The sequence below is a fragment of the Hemitrygon akajei genome, chromosome 19 (genome assembly GCF_048418815.1).
Source record: "Hemitrygon akajei chromosome 19, sHemAka1.3, whole genome shotgun sequence".
In the NCBI taxonomy this organism is placed as follows: domain Eukaryota; kingdom Metazoa; phylum Chordata; class Chondrichthyes; order Myliobatiformes; family Dasyatidae; genus Hemitrygon; species Hemitrygon akajei.
Genome location: NC_133142.1, coordinates 9,741,934 through 9,763,218, shown reverse-complemented (window position 1 = coordinate 9,763,218; position 21,285 = coordinate 9,741,934). Strand labels below are relative to the sequence as shown.

At 44.5% G+C, this 21,285-nt stretch overlaps 1 protein-coding gene across 3 annotated transcripts in view; it reads left to right on the top strand.

The window, feature by feature from the left end:
• Positions 1 to 21,285, top strand: part of hemk1 (HemK methyltransferase family member 1) — a 163,869-nt gene that overhangs the window by 84,209 nt on the left and 58,375 nt on the right. For all 3 annotated transcript variants that reach the window (XM_073072056.1, XM_073072055.1, XM_073072057.1), the window contains exons 6-7: positions 1,555 to 1,619; positions 5,557 to 5,606. In XM_073072056.1, coding sequence (XP_072928157.1) covers positions 1,555 to 1,619; positions 5,557 to 5,606 — 115 coding nt within the window. The remainder of the gene's footprint in view (positions 1 to 1,554; positions 1,620 to 5,556; positions 5,607 to 21,285) is intronic.

Here is a 21,285-nt window from a genome sequence, read left to right as displayed (position 1 = left end):
TGTAAAACGTATCAGTCCAACGCAGTCCCCTGTGAAACACTAATAGTCAGCAGCAGCAAGGCCTCCTGCCATCAGCCAATGATCTAGTCATGCTAGAATCTTTCCTGTAATACCATGGGCTCGTAGCCTGTTAAGCAGCCTCATGTGCGGCACCTTATCAAAGGCCATCTTGAAAATCCAAGTATAGAACATCAACCAATTCTCCTTTGTCTACCCTGCTTGTTATTTGTCAGGCAAGACTTTCCCTTAAGGAAATCATGCTGACTACGGCCTGTTTTATCATGTACCCTTAAGCACCACAAAACCACATCCTTAACAATCAACTCCAATATCTTCCCAACCACTGAAGTCAGACTAACTGCCCTATAGTTTCCTTTCCTCTGCCTCTCCCCCTTGAATAGTGGAGTGACATTTGCAATATTCCATTCTTCCAGAATCTAGTGATTCTTGAATGATCTTCAATTCTCCTTGATTCTTGAATGCCTCCCACGATCTCTTCAGCCTAAGACTTTTGCACAGTACTGTAAATCAGCTATGATCGAATGATTGGCGGAACAGACTAGATGGGCCAGATGGCCTGATTCTACTTCTCTGTCTTATGGTCTTATTCCAGTTTTAGATAGTTGTGTTGCTCCATTCAGTTATCTGATTAAATGTAAACACAAGATTTTCTGCAGATGCTGGAAATCCAAAGCAACACACACAAAGTGCTGAGGAACGCAGCAGGTCAGGCAGCGTCTACGGAAATGAACAAACAGTCAATATTTTGGGGCGAGATCCTTCTTCAGGTCTGAAATGGAAGGGAGAAGATGCCAGAATAAAGAAGTGGGGGGAGGGGAAGGAGGCTAGCTAGAAGGTGATAGGTGAAGCCGGATGGATTGGAAAGATAAAGGGCTGGAGAAGAAGGAATCTGATAGGAGAAGAGAGTGGACTGTAAGAGAAAGGGAAGGAGGAGGGGACCCAGGGGGAGGTGATAGGCAGGTGAAAAGAGGTGAGAGGCCGAAGTAGAAGAAGAGGGGAGGGGGAGGGAATTTTTTTTAACCAGAAGGAGATTTCAATATTTACGCCATCAGTTTGGAATATAAAGTGTTGCTCCTCCACCCTGAGGGCGGTCTCATCTTGCCAGAAGAGGAGGCCGTGGACTGACACGTCAGAACAGGAATGGGAATCGCAATGAAATTGTTTGGCCACTGGCAAGTTCTTGTTTTGGCAGATGGAGCACAGGTGCTCGATGAAACAGTTCCCAGCCTACAACGGGTCTCACCAATGTAGTGGAGGCCGCATTGGGAGCAGCAGACACAATAGAGTCACAGGTGAAATGTTGCCTCACCTGGAAGGACTGTTTGGGGCCCTGAATGGAGGTGAATGGGCAGGAGTAGCATTCAGGCCATGTGCACGGATAAGTGCCAGGAGGGAGATTAGTGGGGAGGGACAAGGGAATTGTAGAGGGAGCAATCCCTGCCGAAAACAGTGGGCCAGGGAGAGATGAAGATACCGTATGCGTAGTGGCAGGAACAAATAATCCCCGTTCTGATTAAATGTTTTGCTTTGCAGGGTTTTGCTGTGGCAGTGGATAAAAGCCCCGAAGCTGTGAACCTCACCAGAGAAAATGCTGAGAGGTAATGGGCACTCGTGGCAAACCATCCTTCCCGTGGGATACAAGGGTTGTCCCTAGGTGCTCCTCCCACTGTCCAGAGATGAACCAGGCAGGTTAATTGGTCATTGTAAATTGTCCCATGATTAGGTAGGGTTAATCGGGTTTGTCAGGGGATGCTGGGACGGCCTGGCTTGAAAGGCCTACTCCACACTGAATCACAGAATAAATAAATAACAGGCCACAACATGCTGTCAGCCACAAACCACATCAATATTATTCTCCACATGCACATATCCACAGGCAATACATTCAGATTCAGATCCCTTACTTTATCACTTGTACAAATGTTTGTACATCAAGATATAGAGTGAAATGTGTCATTTGCACTTTAAACCAAATAATGTGATGGGGGGAGGCCCCAAGTGTCGCCCCACTTTCTGACACCAACATAGCATGCCTACAGTACTCAGCAGAACAACACAAAACACAACAGCAAAACATACCCCATTCCCAGTTCCTCTCTCCCACCCACCACTCATATATACTGTCCTCCAAACGTGGCACAGGCTGTCTTCGGCTGCCAGCAGACTTGTGGATTCACAGACACTGGTTTTGACTTCCCCTGCAGTCCAGCAGGGGTTCACAGACCCAGACTTTTGGACTTCCAGTCAACCTTCAGGTATCAACGCAAGCCTCACCAGCAACAAATGAGGACTCCAAACAAAAGGCCTCGAATATTGGACTCTCCCATGACAGGATCCAGAACACTAGGCCTCAAACTCTGGTCTCGCCAGTGGTCAGACCCTGAACACTAGGCCTCAAACTCTGGTCTCACCATCGGTGAGACCTAAAACACTTGCTGATGACGGAAACCTGAACACTAGGCCTTGAACACATACTCACCAATGTCAGGACCCCAAACACTTGGCCTGGAATAGGCTGCACACACAAAATGCTGGGGGAGCTCAGCAGGCCAGGCACTGTCTATGAAGAAAGTACAGTCGACGTTTCAGGCCAAGTCCTGCCGAAGGGTCTTGGCCCGAAACATCGGCTGTACTTTTTTCCATAGATGCTGCCTGGCCTGCTGAGTTCCTCCAGCATTTTGTGTGTGTGTGTCGCTTGGATTTCCAGCATCTGTAGATTCTCTCTTGTTTGTGCCGGGAAACCTTTTGTGGGTGCCCTAGTATACACTTGCTGACCACACAAATTAGGAGCAAGACTTGACCGCTCCCCTGAGTCTTCTCAGCCATTCAAGAAGTTGCACGATGGAGAGTATCCTAGCTGGTTGCAACACGCTCTGGTATGGAAACTCCAGTACGCAGCAACAGAAAAGACTACAGGAAGTGATGGATACAGGCAAAGCCCTTCCCACCGCTGAATACATTTACATGGAGAACTGCCTTAAGGAAACAGCGTCCATCAGCAAAAATACCTACTGTCCCCGCTATGCTCCCTTTCTGCTACTACCATTGGTCAGGAGGTAGAGAAGCATTATGCCCCACACCACCATGTTCATGAACCACTATTAACCTACAACCAGGGGTTCCCAACCTGGGGTCCATGGACCCCTAAGTCAGTGGTAGGAGTTCATAACGTAAAAAGCCTTGGGGACTCCTACTCTGTCTCCTGAACTGGCATGGATAACAACTCGCCTCAACTCTGAACTGATTCACTTTCAAGATTCACTTACAGCTCATGTTCTCAGTATTATTTTTATTTGTACAGTTTTGTCTTCTTTTGCACATTGTTTGTCAGTCTTTGTCTGCTTATAGTATAGTTTTTTGTAAACTCAAATGCATTTATTTTCTTCCCTGTAAATGCCCGCAAGTAAATGAATCTCAGGGTAGTATGTAACATATACGTACTTGGGTTTTATGCTTTGTAGTAGAGATGCAATTTTTTTTGTTAATTCAGTTGATGTAATCGCTGCTAACTGGTTTCATATCTTCTAAGAAAGCACAAAATTCTAAAGCATTACACCACGTTTAATCCACCCAACATCAGCTGATGGTCGCCTTCCAGCCACAAGTTTAGCAATCAGGCATTTCTGAGCATGAATAGTTTAATCTTACTCAACAGACTGTTTGTCATTGACAGAGAGCAGCAGCTTGAAAAGTTACTTGGAAACTGATCTTGTTGATTTTGGAGATCCCCTGTGATGGGCGGGGCAGGGGATGGTGGGTGGAAGCAATGATTGAGTTGATTAAGATATTATAAAGCAGATTGCATCATATCCTGAACTGTCTTTTGCGAAATCTTGGCCTGAAATATCTATTGTTGCCATCGTCTCTTGTCTAAAATTATATCTGCTGATTCAGGTTATTTTCAGTGGAATTATCCAGTGAGAATGTTGCTGTTCTCAAGAGGCCTTGTTATGCATATTGAGACTTCAAGACATAGGACCAGTATTAGGACATTTGGCCTACTGAATCTGCTCTGCCATTCCATCATGGCTGATTTATTATCCCTCTCAACCCCATTCTCCTGCTTTCTCCCCATAACATTTGAGGCATTTACTATTCAGGAACTTGTCAACCTCCGGTTTAAGTATATCCAATGATTTGGTGTCCACAGCCATCTGTGGCAATGAATTCTGCAGATTCATCACCCTTTGGCTAAATAAATTCTGCCTCAGTTCTGTTCTAAAGGGTCATCCTTCTTTTCTGAGGCTGTGTCCTCTGGTCCTAGCCTTCCCCACTATAGGAAACAATCTCTCCACCTCCACTCTGTCAAGGTCTTTCATTATTCAATAGGTTTCAATGAGATCCCCCTCTCATTCTTCTAAATTCCAGCCAGTGCAGGCCCAGAGCCATCCAACGCTCCTCATATGTTAACCCTTTCGTTCCCAGGATAATTCTCATGAACTTCCTCTAGATCCTCTCCACTGCCAGCGCATCCTTTCTTAGATAAGGGTCCCAAAACTCCTCACAGTACTCGAAGTGCAGCTCAAGCCTCAGCTTTTTAAGTTTTATATTTAGAGTAAACTGATTCATGTATAATATTTATAATTATTCATATTATAATTCATATTTACTTTTAGGTCACATTTTAATGTCAAAATGACTTGACCTGCTTGGTCTCCGAAATTAATTTCTGAAGTACTTGACCTATTGTTGCATAGTTGTCTCGTTTTATTACCCCCACATTTTCTGTTCAACACACTGAGTTCCAACAAGAGATTGTTGGTTGCTCCAGATTCTAGTATCTGTAGTGTCTTGGAGACACAAGAGTCTGCAGATGCCAGACACTACAAGAAACTTTTTATTTTTCTTTAATAGTTACAGTACGTGTTGCATCTTTAAGAAAAGAATTAGCAAAAGAGTATTTTTTCTCTGCTTTCCCCATTGGAGGTCAACATAGACTCATGGGGCAAAATGATCTCCTGCCTACCATGTTGTTAGAAAGCCAAAACACCCTTCCTTGCAATGAAAATTGTTGTCATTTATTGATCTGCCTCATACCAATATGTATTATTATTTCAGAGGGTTACCTCTTTACAAATTGCAAGAAAGGCAATTGATTTTTTGTTGTCAATTATAAGAAGGTTACATTATTTCCCAGGGAAAGGGAATCAAAGCCTAGAAGACATGTGTTTAATGTGTAAGATTTAAAAGAGACCTTCTTCACTCAGAGGTTAGTGGGTAGAGAGAATTAGCAGCCAGAGGAAGTAGAATAACAACATTTGAAAGACACATGGACAGGAAAAGTTTAGAAGGATATGGGTCAAATGCAGGCAAATGGGATTACCTTAGGTGGGTATATTGGTTGGCATGGACAGGTTGGGCCAAATGTCTTGTTTTGTGCTGTATAACTCTATGATTTTATGACTATAAGTACATAGAACAGTACAGCTCAGGAATAGGCCTTTTGGGTCACAAAGTCCGTGCCAACCATGATGCGAAATAAAACTATTATTCCTGCAATGCCACAATCACCTTTTTTGCTCATTTCTATTTTAGATTGTGTCTTCAACACAGACTTCAAGAATTGCAACTCAACATTTTATCCGGTAAGTAAAACCATGCATTTTACCCATTTCAATTTTCAATTCAATCGTACGCCACAATCCTCTTTAATTTTCCAATATCAAAAATTGCAACGGGCTGGAGTTCACAGTCAAACTCATGGTAGATGATTTGGAAGATTTCAAGGATCTGTTTATTTACTGCCCATTACACTGCTGGCATTTAAAGCACTAATGAAGGCCCTTCATCTTTGTCTAACAATATCGTCCCACACAGATGAAGAAGGAGTCTTCGTTGCTATTTCTGTAATAATATTTTTTGACCATTCAGGGTTGTTACCCCTGAGCTGATCCCCCGAACCTGGAGGACCAGTGGACCACTCTTAGTCTGGCCTCTACCCTTTGACCTGCTTGGCTTGGGTGATCCAAAGCACAAAGCCCTTTCTCTAGTCAACATAGCTCTCCAGGTCATTGAAGCACACAAGCCTCCAAACCCTACAAGGTTCTGGTCCTCTTAGAGGATCAAGGATCAATTGTATTTGCCAGATACACTCAGTGGCAACTTTATTAAGTACCTCCTGTACCTAACATGGTGGCCACTGAATGTATGTTTGTGGCATCTGCTCCAAGGTCCAATATGTCGTGCATTCAGAGATATTCTTCTGCATATGACTGTTGTAACACGTGGTTATTTGAGTTACTGTCACCTTCCTGTCAGCTTGAACCAGTCTGGCCGTTCTCCTCTAACCTCTGTCATTAAAAGGGTGCTTTTGCCCACAGAGCTGCTGTTCACTGGGGTTTTTTATTTGTTTTTCACTCCATTCTCTGTAAGCTCTAGAGTCTATTGGGTGTGAAAATCCCAGGAGATCAGCAGTTTCCGAGACACTCAAACAAGTATGCCTGGAACCAATAATCAATCCACGGTCAAAGTAACTTGGATCACATTTCTTCCCCATTCTGATTTGGTCTGAACAACAACTGAACCTCTTGACCATGTCTACATGCTTTTCTGCATTGTGTTTCTGCCACATGATTGACTGATTTTATATTTGCATTAACGAGCAGATAAACAGGTGTATCTAATAAACTGGCCTCTGAATTATGTTTCTATGTATTCAGAATTTGCTGTGGTGGATTGATCAGGGCATAACATGAAACAAAAAAACAACATTCAACAATTATAGAGAATAAAAAAATATATAAAAGTAAGTTAGAGGCTAAAGTACGGATATCAAATAAAACATTCATAAATACCAGCATGTATTTACAATGTAAACAGCTTGAGATCCATTACTAAGTTGATGTTCCCAGTGTACCTGCATGTTAAAAAATCCCATGACTATCATAACATTGCCCTTTTGACACTTTTTGTCTATTCCCCATTGTATTCTGTAATCTACATCCCAGCTACTGTTCAGAAGCCTGCGTATACAGTGACTACCATCAGGGTCCTTTTACTCTCACAGTTTCTTAACTCCACCCATAGGATTCAACATCTTCTGATCCTGTGTCACACCTTTCTAATGATTCTTTCTGGCATTCTTTACCAGCAGAGCCATGCTACCCCTTCTGTCTAGCTTTCTAGCCCTCCAAACAATGTGTAACCTTGAACATTCAGCTCCCAACTACAACCATCCTTCAGCCATGATTCAGGCTAACATCATAGCCGACAACCTGTAAAAGTGCAACAAGATCATCCACCTTATTTCCTGTACTCCGTACAATGACTTTGAGTCACGAGATGGTGCCGGTGCCAGCAATTGAAGCAGCGTCTGGAATGGGTGAAAATGGAGAATTGTTCAGCGTAACGGGCTGGAGGCGCTGTAAACCAAGGGAAGTGACGGGTCACGCTTGCGTGCCGGGCATACGTTGGAGAGCCTGCTGATAAAGAGCATGTGGATCAAGAACACTGACGGCAGGACGCTGATTGGCCTCTTCCTGTGCACTGACCATGGCTGCCACGTCATCTTGGGCTCTGCTCAGGAGTACCTGAAGCCGACACATTCCCTGGTACAGGGCGAGCCTCGTGTCCTGGGCCTGGCAGTGATCCCTGGACACCACGTGGTCTCCATCGAAGTGGAAGCGGAGACCATGTCAAGCCTGCCGTAGGCATGAGAGGAGACACATTTCTCCCAAAGTCTGTGTGCATCTCCACGGTTCTGAGGGCATTCAGCTCCAAGCATCTACCACCTTCTCCCCATACCCTTGGACACCCTGACCAATCAAGAACCTATCAACCTCCCCCCCCCCCCCACTTTAAATATACCCAATGACTTGGTCTCCACAGCCATCTGCAGCAAAGAATTCCACGGATTCACGGCCCTACGACTAAATAAATTCCTCCTCGTAATGGAAGAAACTGGGAGATGTCAGGCTGGCGGAGTGGTGAAAGAAGAGTGTCTGTGAGGAGGTCTGGATGGTTCAGGAGAGAGAGAAAGGGATAGAGGGGGAGTGGGTACTCATACCATTGGCTTGGAGACTGCCCAGACAGAATGTGAGGCAACCTTCTATAAGGAGGTTATAGAGATGTTACATTGAACTTATATAGAACCAAGGTTAAATCTCACTTGGGGAACCCTTAGAGGCCAAGTACTAGAAAAAGAATATGAAGGTATTGAAGGATGTCAAAAGTAATGCATAATGTTGATATCAAAGCTCAGAGATTAGAACCAGTAATCTTTGTTCCGTCAAATAAAGGTTTATCTAATAAATCCAACAATATACTCAGGAGATGATCTTGACAACTTTCTCCAGACTCTGGTTAAAATGAGGCTTGTGCTGACACCAGTGGCTGAGGTGATTAGTCTGGGAGTCTAGTCCCTAAAGGGTGAGATGTACCATTTATGCTTGGGACACACGGTTCAGTCTACACCCTTGGGTGTGAGTGTTCCTACTGGAACCCTGATTGGATGGGAATATCATAAATCATCTGCTTCTCAGAAATGCAAACAATTTCACAGTCTGCAACAATTAATTTGTACCGCCAGCTGGGATGCTCAACACGTAAACACTGTGTGTGTGGTTTGACAAGCAAAACACTCACCACCTCCACCCCATTGGAGTCAGCAACACTGATTACTATTAAATCATTTAAAACATTTGAATAAGGCCCCACGAATACCTAAAATACTGTCTTGTGCTTAGTGCCACAATTAAGCATATGCAAGTTTCTGGTGAGCAGTGTTGTGACTGTGATCTGAGTCACCGGAGAGATACTGAAGCTGGTGATATAAAAGGTTGCTATTCATCACAACAAGCAGGCATTCTCCTGGCAACCCTCTCAGTAGAGTTTCCCAAACTCAAAGTGCATCACATTTTTATACCCTGAAGATCAAAAGTAACAGCAGGCGACTCAACAAGCATATGTAAATATGAATTAACAGAGTGCCACCTGGGTGGCAAAAGGTATGGAATTGTAAAGACCATAATGGAAACATGTGTAAAGGATTGAGAGTCATTGAATGGTTTATTGTACATAATTTTATTTTCAAATAAAGTATATTTTGTTTATTAAAAAAACAGCAGGTGGTTCAAAAACATGAGAAATTCTGCAGGTGCTGGAAATCCAAAGCAATACACGCAAAATGCTAACACAAGGAAATCTGCAGATGCTGGAAATTCGAACAACACACACAAAATGCAGGTGGAACACAGCAGGCCAGGCAGCATCTATAGGGAGAAGTCCTGAAGAAGGGTCTCGGCCCAAAACGTCGGCAGCGCTTCTCCCTAGAGATGCTGCCTGGCCTGCTGTGTTCCACCAGCATTTTGTGTGTGTTGTCACACAAAGTGCTGGAGGAACTCAGCAAATTAGGCAGCATAGACGGAAATTGACAAACTGTCAACATTTCAGGCCGAGACCCGCCTTCAGGACTGTCGATGTATCAGGCCGAGACCCTTCTTCAGGACTGTCCATGTTTCAGATCCTGAAGAAGAGTCTCGGCATGAAACGTTGACTCTATGCTCTTTTCCATGGATGCTGCCTGACTTGCTAAGTCCCTCCAGCGTTTTGTGTGTGTAGCTGGTGATTCAGTACAATTTCAATAGTTACAAGGACATTGTTTACTTCAATATTTGCATTGACAGTGCTTCCTTTGAGTTGCATATCTGCAGATCCCAGACACTCAAAGTGAGGGCTGATTCTGAGTAGACAAAGATCCCAACCATTGAATCAGAATCAGGTTTAATATCCCCAGAATACGTTGTGAAATTTGTTGGCTTTGTGGTGCATGATATTGTGTGTGACCTCCATCGGTCGTGGTCGACCATGGGTACTGCACCTCTGGTAGGCACTGGTTTGTCGAGCAGCATTGACTGTGGCTATTGAGGCCGATCCTGGAACGGTAGGTTCTGCCACAGTTGCTGCATGTGTAGGGCTTCGTGGAGTTGTTGTCCGCTGTTCGCTGTGCTCTCCGTTTAGTTCTCCGCTCCTCAAACTGACTCAGGATCACTCATTCACCTTGCTCTAGGTGTTGCTGAAGAGTACCTCGCCATTTGTTGCAGTCATCTGCTGTATCCTCCCAGCACTCTGTGATGATTTTTAAGGCTTTCATGTCGTGCTTGCAGAGGTCCTTGAAGCGAAGCTGGGGTCTACCAAAGTTCCTCTTGCCTGTTTCTAGTTCTCCGTAGAGGATGTCCTTTGGCAGTCTACCATCCTTCAAATGATGGACATGGCCCAGCCAGCGCAGTCTGTGTTGTCTTAAAAGTGTGAGCATGTGGGAAGTCCAGCGCAGGAGAGGACCTCAGAGTTTGGGACTTTGTCTCTCCAAGTGATGCTGAGGATGTGGCGAAGGCTGCACAGAACTATTGAGTTTCCTCTCCTGTTTGGAGTAGGTGGTCCAAGTCTTGCTACCATACAGGAGAGTGCTGATAACACATGCATTGTACACGGCAGTCTTGGTCTTTGTAGCAAGTTTCGGATTCTCCCAGACCCACGAGGAGAGTCGAGCAAGGATCGATGCTGCTTTGCCAATATGCCTATTGATTTCAGCATCGAGGGAGAGAGTGTCGCTAATGGTCGACCCCAAGTATGTGAACCGTGGACCACTTCTAGATCATAATTGTCGATGGCAATGACTGGTGTCTCCACTACGTTCTGGGCAAGGACATTTGTTTTCTTTAGGCTGGTGGTAAGCCCGAAGTCTTTGCATGCCTTAGGAAGCGGTCCATGAGAGTTTGTAGTTGTTGTTTGGTGTGTAAGGTTATAGCAGCATCATCGGCAAAGAGCATGTCACATATTAAGATCTTTCGCACCTTTGTTCTTGCTCTCAGGCGCGCAGGGTTGAACAGCCGCCCATCAGATCTGGAGTGCATGTAGATGCCTTCTGTCAACATCCCAAATACGTGCTTCAATAGCAGAGAGAGGAAGATGCTGAATAATGTTGGGGCCAACACGCATCCTTGTTTGACTCCACTATGAATAGCGAAGGGCTCTGATGAGCTGCCATTGTACTGACCAGTAGCCCTCATGTCATCACGGAATGACTTGATAGTTTGAGATTCAGGGGACAGCCGATCTTGAGGAGAATCTGAAAGAGCCCATCCTTGCTGACGAGGTTGAATGCCTTGATCAAGTCAATGAAAGTGACATAGGGGGGTTTCTGTTGTTCTCTGCCCTTCTCCTGGAGTTCACAGCATGAGAAAATCATGTCGATAGTTGACCTCCTTGCACAAAAACCACATTGGGTCTCAGGGTAGACCCGTTCTGCTAGTGTTTGTAGATGTGCCAGAGTTATACAAGCAAAGACTTTGCCGACAATACTCAGGAAGGAGATACCCCTGTAGTTGTTGCAGTCGCTCTTATCACCCTTGTTCTTGTACAAAGTGACGATTTTGGAGTCGCGTATATCCTGTGGTACGGCTCCTTCCTTCCAGCACTGATGGAGGACCTTGTGTAAAGGTTGAAGGAGTGAGCTCTTGCAGTGTTTGATCAGGTCTGGAGGAATCCCATCATTGCCAGGAGCTTTCCCTGGGGCCAGACTGTCAGTTGCCTTGCTGAGGTCCTCAATGGTTGGTTCAGAGTCAAGTTCATCCATGACTGGTAGACAATCGATGGCATCAATGGCTGAACTAACAACCATGTTTTCCCTCAAGCAGAGCTCAGAGTAGTGTTCTACCCAGTGTTCCATCTGCTTGCTTTTATCAGTGATTACTTCACTGCTGGGTGACTTAAGGGGTGCTGTCTTGCTCTCCGATGGGCCAAGGGCCTTCTTGATACCATCATACATTGATCTAATGTTGCCTGTCACTGCTGCAGTCTGCTGCACTTTGCTTCTAGCAGCTCGAAGTGCCTGGAGTGTTTGGTCGGATGGTGAGCACTTGTACTCTGTGAGAGCTGCACGCTTGGCTTTGATGACAGGAGTCATGATGTTGGAATTGCCTCAAATCAGTCACTGCTCTTTGTGGTCTTTCTTCCAAAGATAGAGAGTGCTGATTCATGGATGGTGTCGCAAAGGTACGTCCATTGTTCTGTTGCAGTATCTCCTTGTGAGGAGGTAGTCATAACACCCTGTACTGACCTGGCAAAATGGCCAACCTTTTCTGACTGTTTCATCTCTGTTGTGTTGATGCGAGGTTTTCCAGTTCGTTTGGAGTGGTGGATTTTTTTTCGGACATAGTTTGATCTTGCAGCATACTAAAGCATGATCCGTATCACAGTCTGCACTGTGGCATGAGCGGGTAATTAGTACAGAGTTGATGAAAGAGCGCCTGGTGATGATCATGTCTAGTTGGTGCCAGTGTTTAGACCATGGTTGTCACCATGAGACCTTGTACTGCGACTTCATCTGAAAGTAGGAGTTAGTTACACACAGGCCGTGATAGGAGCAGAACTCCAGGAGACGTTGTCCATTGTCATTTATTTTGCAAATTCCAAAGTGGCCAAGACAAGACGGCCAGGAATCGTCATCAGCTCCCACTCTGGCGTTGAAGTCACCAAGGAGAATGAAGTGCTCATCACTGGGAATATTCCTGACAACAGCTTCTAATTTGTTGTAGAACATGTCTTTTGCCTCAGAGGTGGAGTTCAAGGTAGGGGCATACACACTGATGAGAGATACTGGGCCATGGCTGGCGTGTAGGTGGAGAATCATTAGTCGTTCTGATCCATTTTCTGGTGGCTCCACCATTTGCAACAAGGAGTTCCTAACGGCAAAACCCACTCCACACTCGCGGGGCTCGCCTTGGTTCTTTCCCTGCCAGAAAAATGTGTAGTCCCTTTCCTTCAGTGCATGATAATAGAGAGAGAAAAGGAAGACTGTGAATTATAGTAAGTACGTGTACATATATGTATATGCATGGTCACTTCACTTTGCAAACCATAGCTCTTAGCAGCCAGCCTCTCACTGTGGGCCAGCAGCCTCTGCTCTTTGGTCAGAGTTGTCTGCTTGCTAACCTGTTCTTTTAACTTCAATCTGATTACTGCTCACAATTTACATTAAGAACTGGAGACTTGTATTAATATCTGCTAAATTCGCATAATTTCACAACTCCAAATAAATCCCTACAAGCTGCGTCTCTGCGCCGAAAAGCCCTACAGCAACAGTCATCTCAGGAAGTCAGATCTGTGGTGTGGAGCTCTCAGATCTGCTGAGGTAGCACTGGCATGACTGAGTGTATCAGTCGTTTTGTTTGTTCATCTTGGAACTTCCCAGTACATTTTTCCTGGCGTGGGGTATTGATGTCATTAGGTGGAAGTGGCGAACACTGCAGTGTAAGCAAATGCGCTCTCTTGGAGCACAGTCAACCAAAAGTTCTTACACTCTGTGGTTGCAAGCTAATTATAGACCTTTAGAAATAACAATCGGTATTATTTTCCTTCATCGACAGTTAAGGATGACTTGTCGTGTGGGTGCTGTGGTGACTGTCAACACCAGTGTGGGACTTCACATTCTGCTAAATGCTGGCCAGCAGGTCAGGCAGCATCAATGGAGGGGAGCAAACAGTTGATGCTTTGGACTCAGACGCTTCAGCGGGGCTGAAAAGGAATGGGGGAGCCAGAATGAGGTGGGAGGAGAGAAAGGAGTGCAAGCTGGCAGGTGATAGGTGAGGCCAGCTGACGGGGAAGATTGGCGGTGGCTGGAAAACGTAAAGGACTGAGGAGGAAGGAATCTGATAGGAGAGGAGAGTGGACTACAGGAGAAAGGGAAGGAGGAGGGGAACTTGAGGGAGGTGATGGGCAGGTGAGGAGAAGGGTTGGGGTAAATGGAGAGCCAGAATGGGGAATGAAAAAAGAGAAAGGGGGAGAGAGGAGGAATTACCAAACACCATTTTAGCCCAAAACATTGACTGTTTATTCCTTTCCATAAATGCTGCCTGGCCTGCTGAGTTCCTCCAGCATTTTGTGTGTGATTTCCATCACCTATAGAATCTCGTGTTCAGACTCTGCTGTTATGACTGACTAAAGCTAAGCCACATGGGAGCTGTAATTAGGAAATATAAGGGTCTTTATTCACACAGCAGGACAGATGAGTCCAGGAGAATCAAGGAGAATACAGGTGGCACAACGGTGTATCAGTTAACGCAACACTATTAGTGCACCGGCAATCCAGATTCAATTCTGCAGCTGTCAGTAAGGAGTTAGTACATTCTCCCTGTGACTGCGTGGGGTTCCTCCTGATGCTCTGGTTTCCTCCACGTTGCAAAGACGTACGGTTAGTAGGTTAATTGATCACATGAGTGTAATTGCGCAGTGCAAGCTCATTGGGCTGGAGAGGCCTGTTACCGTGCTGTATCTCTAGTTAAGGATCTCACTCTCCTGACATGATGTTTCAGGAGTCTGATGGTGTAGGGTAATAACTGTTCCTGAACCTAGTGGTATTGGGACCTAAAGCTCCTGTACGTCCTGCCCGATGGTAGCATGGAGAAGAAAGCATGGCCTAGATGGTGGGGGTCCTTGATGATGAACACTGCTTTCTGGTGGTGGCACTCTTTGCAAATTATTCTAATGATGGGAAGGGATTTTCCTGTGACGGAAAGGCTGTATCCACCACTTTTTGTTTCCATACCAGGATGTGATGCAAACAGTTAAGGTACTCTCCTCTGTACATCTATAGAAATATGTCAAAGTTTTGTTAAACCCGGTCAACCACAGGGATAAAATGCAAAGACAGTAACAAAGTCGGAATTGAACCTCAGTGACTGGGGCTGAGAGCTAACAGCTCCACTAGCTGTCCCACTCTGTAAACTTTCTAACTGAAGTTCTCAATACTAGTTCAAATGCCTCGCTCTTAATGTGAGCAGTTTTGGGCCCCATATTTAAGAAAGGATGTACTGGCTTTGGAATAAGTCCTGAGAAGGCTCAGGAGAATGAACCCAGGAATGAAAGTGTTAAACATATGAGAAGCATTTAATGGCTCTGAGCCTGTGCTCGCTAGAGCTTAGAAGAATGAGGGTGGGTTCCTATTGAAACCTACCAAATATTGAAAGGCCTAGACTGAGTGGAGAGGATGTTTCCAGTGGTAAGAGAGTCTGGGACCAGAGGGCACAGCCTCAAAATAGGACGTCCCTTTAGAACAGAGATGAGGAGGAATTTCTTCAGCCAGAGGGTGATAAATCTGTGGAATTCATTCCATTTGGCTGCCAAGGCTAAGTCATTGGGTGTATTTAAAGTGGAGGTTGCTAGGTTCTTGATTTGTAAGGGCATCAAAAATTACAAGAAGAATGGACTCCTCAATACCCAGAGCCTGGACTGACACCTTACTGCCCTATTGTCCTGTTTATTATTTATTGTAAAGCCTGCACTGTTTTGTGCACTTTATGCAGTCCTGGGTAGGTCTGTAGTCTAGTGTAATTTTTTTTCTGTGTTGTTTTTTACGTAGTTCAGTCTAGTTTTTGTACCGTGTCATGTAGCACCATGGTCCTGAAAAAACATTGTCTCATTTTTACTATGTCCTGTACCAGCAGTTATGGTCGAAATGACAATAAAAGCAACTTGACTTGAGTTGAAAGGGAAATAAATCAGCATGATCAAATGGTGTAGACTCGATGGGCCGAATGGCCTAATTGTGCTCCTACATCCTATTGTCTTCTTTGTTTTGAACAATAGGGACCTGAGTTTCAAGATGTCATTAGGGATGTTTCACACTGTTGAGGAGGCTGTAAGAACAATTTTAGAAGAGGTTAATTTGTGCACTTGGAATTCTGTTGCTGTGACAGAGTTCAGAGAGTTGGTGTCAGGAGTCTTGGTGTCGGGCATGTAAACAATGTGGCGGACCAACTGGAGCTGACTGAGTGTAATTAGGCCTGAGCGAAAGACCGTGTACAGCAGTTGTAATATGTTGTGAAAGCCCTGGTTCAGGGGGACAGAATACAAACTTCAATCCAGTTTGCAATTCGTTGGCCTCTGGAAGAGCTAGACAACTCAGATGTTTACATATATTCATATCTTATCATGGTGGATTTATGGAAAATAAATCCAGGTCCCAGTTGTTGCTGAAGGCAAAATCCCACAAAGAATGGAAATATGAAATAAAATAAGAACTTCCAATTTAAGATGGCGCTGGTGCAGCTCAGCGACTAATTATCGGTGGTAAACAAAACAAAGTAAACAACTCAAAACCTTATTTGTTTTTCTGGTAAACGATCACTGCAAGCAATAACCCGTAACTTCTTTTGAAGCTGAGCTTTTGAACTGCCTGTACTACCTGGTATTTTTGCTGTGGGAACTGAAGTCTTGAAGGTGCAGCATGGCGGACCGAATTGAGGTGGCAGAGCACAAAAGCGGGAAATGAGCCTGTGCTCCGCCATTGCTGGAGCAGATTTGGAGGCGATTTGATGTGGCGGAACCGAAGTGAGGCAGAGTCAAGGCCGAACCCAGGCCCGAGAGTGAGGAAAGACCCAAGGTTTAATCAATTTAAGCAGCGGGCCGAATTAGAAGGGTCAGGTACAGGACAAGTTAAGGAGACAGGGCACCGTTAAATAGCACATCGAAGCAGCAGGACTCAGGTCCAAGGGTAAGGAACAACCCAAGGCTTGGACGATTAAATCGCCAGGCCAGTTTTAAAAGGTCAGGGTTTCAGGGCCAAAGGCAAGAGATGGCTGGCTCAGCTCACTTGCTCCGCGACGTTTACACAGCTCTACGCTAAACTGAGGCTGTGTCCTGCTTCTGAATCTGCAGTGATGTCTGGCGTCATGTCTGTGGGCTCACTTTCATAAACTTCAGTTCTGAATGTTATTTCCTTATTGTTTGCACAATCTGTTTTTTTTCTTTGCACATTGGGGGTTTGACGATGTTCTTTTTTTTAATGGGTTCTATTGGGTTTCTTTGTTTTGTAGCTGCCTGTAAGGAAGCGAGTCTTAAGGTTGTATAAAGTACACATACTTAGATAATAGATATACTTTAAACTTTGAATACTGAAAGTAGTCGGTAGGTCAAACATGAAGATGAGCCAAGAAGCACAATCAGTACTCTGAAAGGATAACCTTTGGGTGGCCCAGCTGGTAGAGCAGCTGCCTCACAGCTCAACAGACCCGGGCTCAGTCCTGACCGCGAGTGCGATCTGTGGCCTCGTATGTTTCCTCTGTACTCGCTGAAGCTTAGAAGGATTTGAAACCTACCAAATATCGAAAGGCCAATCAAGTCCAGTGAAGAACTATAACAGCAGATCTCATTCACATCGATATGATCAGGGCCATTCAATTAGCTTTAGTGACGTTGATTGTTTGTAATTTGTTAATACAGTAACATTCCGATCATCTCATTGGATTATTCAGAGATCCAGTGAGTTTAGTTTCTGGCTCACACTCTGCGTATCCGGCGTCTTTTTTTGGAAGCACAGACCAAGGCTACAGGCAAGGTTAGATTTGGGTTCACGGGAAGTTAGGAATGTGAGTAGGTCTGTGGACAGACATGCTGAGATTTACTGGCTGCAACTCACCAGCTTCTGTTTCCCCGGACTTTCTTTTCAAATACGTGAGGAGATATCTTTCAGGTGAGAGGAGTTTAAAGGACAGTGTGAGGGGTATGCAGAGAGTGAGAGGTGCCTAGAATGTGTTGCCAAGGGTGGTGGTGGAGACAGATATGATACTGACATTTAAGAGGTATTTAGACAGACTCATGTACATGAATGGAATGGAGGGATATGGATCACGTAGATAGATAAGTTAATTTAATTTGGTATCAAGGTCAGCACACATATCGTGGGTCAGAGAGCCTATTCCTGTACTGTGTTGTTCTGTGCTCAATGTAAAAAAACAGAATAAAAGTATGTTGGGGCAATTCAAGTGATATCCAATTGTCAGAAAATCTACTAGTCTGGCACCACCATATTATCTGAGTTTTTTTTTGTAGTTCTCTAATTCTGGAGGGTATCTTTTGTAAGATTGTAATACTGGCAGCAATTTGCTATTAAGTCTATAGATATCGATGTCTGTTCAGGTTTCAGCTTGGCTTTAGGTAATTCAGCACACTGTACTTCATGAAAATGAAATGCTGGAGGAACTTTGCGGATCAGGCAACATCTGAAGAAAGGAATAAACAGTCAGCGTTTCAGGCTGAGACCCTTCGTCCAGAAATGTCAACTGTTTAAAGGATTCAAAATGCATTAATTATCAAAGTACGCATGCATTTTACAACCCTGAGATTCAGAGACAGCCGTGGAACAAAGAGGAACCGTGGAAACCATTCAAAGAACCAAAACATCAAACCCCACTCCCCCGCGTTCCCTCGGGCATTTTCTGTTTGCTGTTCCGGATTTCCAGCACCTGCAGAATCTCTTGCCTTCATGAAGTAGAAAGTGGTGGAAAGAGTGAGACGGTGAAGAGGGAATAAGAATACGTGTTAAATAGAAAAGAAACAAGTGCATCCTCACCATCCTGGACGTGCTCTCTTCTCATTACTCCCATTGGGGAGGAAGTACAGGAGCCTAAAGACCCGAACTCAGTGATTGAGAACCAGTTTCTTCCCCTCTGCCGTCAGATTTCAGAACAGTACCTCACTATTCCTTTTCTTCTGCACTATTTGTAAGCTCTAGTAACAGTCCTGCTACTGCTGAACTTCAAACTTCACATCATCTAAGTCAGTGCTTGAGTATAATAATTCTGATTCTGAAGAATGGAAAGAATTTTGAATGATTATCGGTGATTAGGCTGAGTATTAACAGCAATTAACTGCTGGACCTACCGTAACAAGGTGCTTTTTTTTATAAACACAATAGATTATGAAGATGCTAGAAATCCAGAGTAACACACAAAATGCTGGAGGAACTGATGTCAGGACCTCATGTCCTATAGAAAGGAATAAAGAGGTGACATTCGGGGCCAAGACTCTCCATCAGAAAGGCAATTGTTCCTTTGTTGGATAAATACATAAATAAATACATCCTTTGTTGGATAGATCATAGGTCGCTTCTTAGGAATTAATAGAAAACAAACACCCAAAAGGTCATTTGTCCCACTGTGTCCCACAGATGGTGTATCATTGTGAAACGTGTGTGTGTGTGTGTGTGTGTGTGTGTGTGTGTGTGTGTGTGTGTGTGTGTGTGTGTGTGTGTGTGTGTGTGTGTGTGTGTGTGTGTGTGTGTGTGTGTGTGCACGCCCTTAACTCCTGGTGGAGTCGGGCGCCGTCATGACAAGCTTTTTGCACCGATCTTTTTTGTGATTGCTCATCCTATGGCGTGTCTTCGGCATCCGAAACCTGGCGGAGCCCATCCCTCTCCAGGATTTTTTTTTTGTCAAGTTGCTAGCTCGACACTCAACCCAGGCACGGATGGAGAACGTGCAAGGGAGCCGGCTGGATTCAAACTCTGTCCAGCACTGATGCCACTAGGCCACCAGCCGGCCGTGAACACTATTGTGCCCCAAAAGCTCACTACCAAGGGTTAATCTCTGTAGTCTCGAGTGAACTTGGTAAAGCTAATATTAATAAAATCCTGCAGATTTTTTTTTAGTAAGTTTGTTTGACCGCTAAATCAGAATTGATGCAAGCCTCGCAATAGATACGGGGTGTTTATTTTAGTTTGTTCAACAAGCCAGAGTCACTGAGTTCATCGAGAGCACCAAGAATAGGAAGTTAATCAGTGGCTTGCCGATAGAGAATTAGGGAGACATTTCCTCGCTCAGCAGATCGAAATGTGGAACTTGTCACCACAAGAAGTAGTTGAAGTGAATAACATAGATGTGTTAAGGGGAAGCTTGATCAGCACATTAGAATGACAAGTACACAACGTTAGTGGGGTTATTTGAACAAGGGTATAAGGAGGTTTACATGGAACTTAGACCAATAAGTATATCGTTCAAATCTTACTTCAGTATTTTTTAAACTTAATTAGACAATTAGTTTTAGCAAACAACAAATTATTTTCTCTCAGTTCATAGAGGTCAGGCTGAGACTTTATAAGGCATATTGGTCAAACTGCACTTGAAATACTGTGAACAATTTTGAGCTTTTTATCTAAGAAAGGATGTGCTGACATTGGAGAGTGTCCAGAGGAGGTTCACAAGAATGATCCTGGGAATTAAAGGGTTAACGTATGAGGCTTTTGATAGCTCTGGCCTGTACTCGCCGGAGTTTAGAAGAATGCAGGGGTATCTGATTGAAACCCATCAAATTTTAGAAGGATTAGAGTGGATTTGGAGAGGATGTTTCCTATATTGGGGGAGTCTGGGAACAGAGAGCACAGCCTCAGAATGCAAGGATGTCCCTTTAAAACAGAGATGAGGAGGAATTTCTTTAGACCAAGGGTGGTGAGTGTGTGGAATTCATTACCACAGATGGCTGTGGGGGCCATTTCATTGAGTATATTTTTAGTGGAGGTTGGTGGTTTATTGATTAGTAAGGGTGTTGGTTACGGGGAGAAGGCAGGAGAATGGAGTTAAGAGAGATGATAAGTAAGCCGTGGAATGGGAGAGCAGATTCAGTGGGACAAATGGCCTGATTGTTCTCCTATGTCTGATGGGCGTATTGTCATTAAAATGTATGATCCCTCTAAATACTGTATGTTTATCTGTTTACATATTAAACATATTTTAATTACTTTAGAAATTGCTAGGGACAATTTTAAAACTGCTTACAACTAGTTGGATGTGGGCTGCCCCCAAACCTGCTCAGTAGCTCCCTGCAGGTCCTTCTGGGAATCCTTACTACTAGCCAGCAACCTCCAGTACTCCCAGCCAGTTACTACACCCCTGTTTGTGTGGGATTCGCTCTGGCAGCACGCAGTTTGTTTGATCCTTTATAGAGATAATGAAGAAGGGAGGAAAAAACCTCATTGACTCCGTGCATTCATCTTCCTCTGGCGCTTGAAGAATTAAGGAAAAAGGAGAGTACAGTAGTGACGTCATCCCAATACACCAGTGCCACAGCCCTCCCCACCATTGACACTCTCTACAGGTGCACTGCCTCAGTAAGGCAGCATCCATCATCAAAGATCCCCAGCATGCGGGCCTTGTCATATTCTTGCGGCTACTGTCGTGCAGGAGGTACAGAAACTGAAATCCCACACTGCCAGTGCCATATTTAAGTTTGCTGACGACTGTTGTTAGCTGAATCAAAGGTAGGAATGAATCAGCCTATAGGAGGGAGATTGAAATTCTGGCTGAATGGTGCCACAACAACCTCTCACTCAATGTCAGCAAAACCAAAAAGCCTATTATTGACCACTGGAGGGGAAAACAGAAGGTCCATGAGCCAGACCTCAACAGGGGATTAACAGTGGCGAGGGTCAGCAACCTTAAATTTCTCACCATTCTCATTTCAGAGGATCAGCACATAAGTGCCATTACAAAGAAA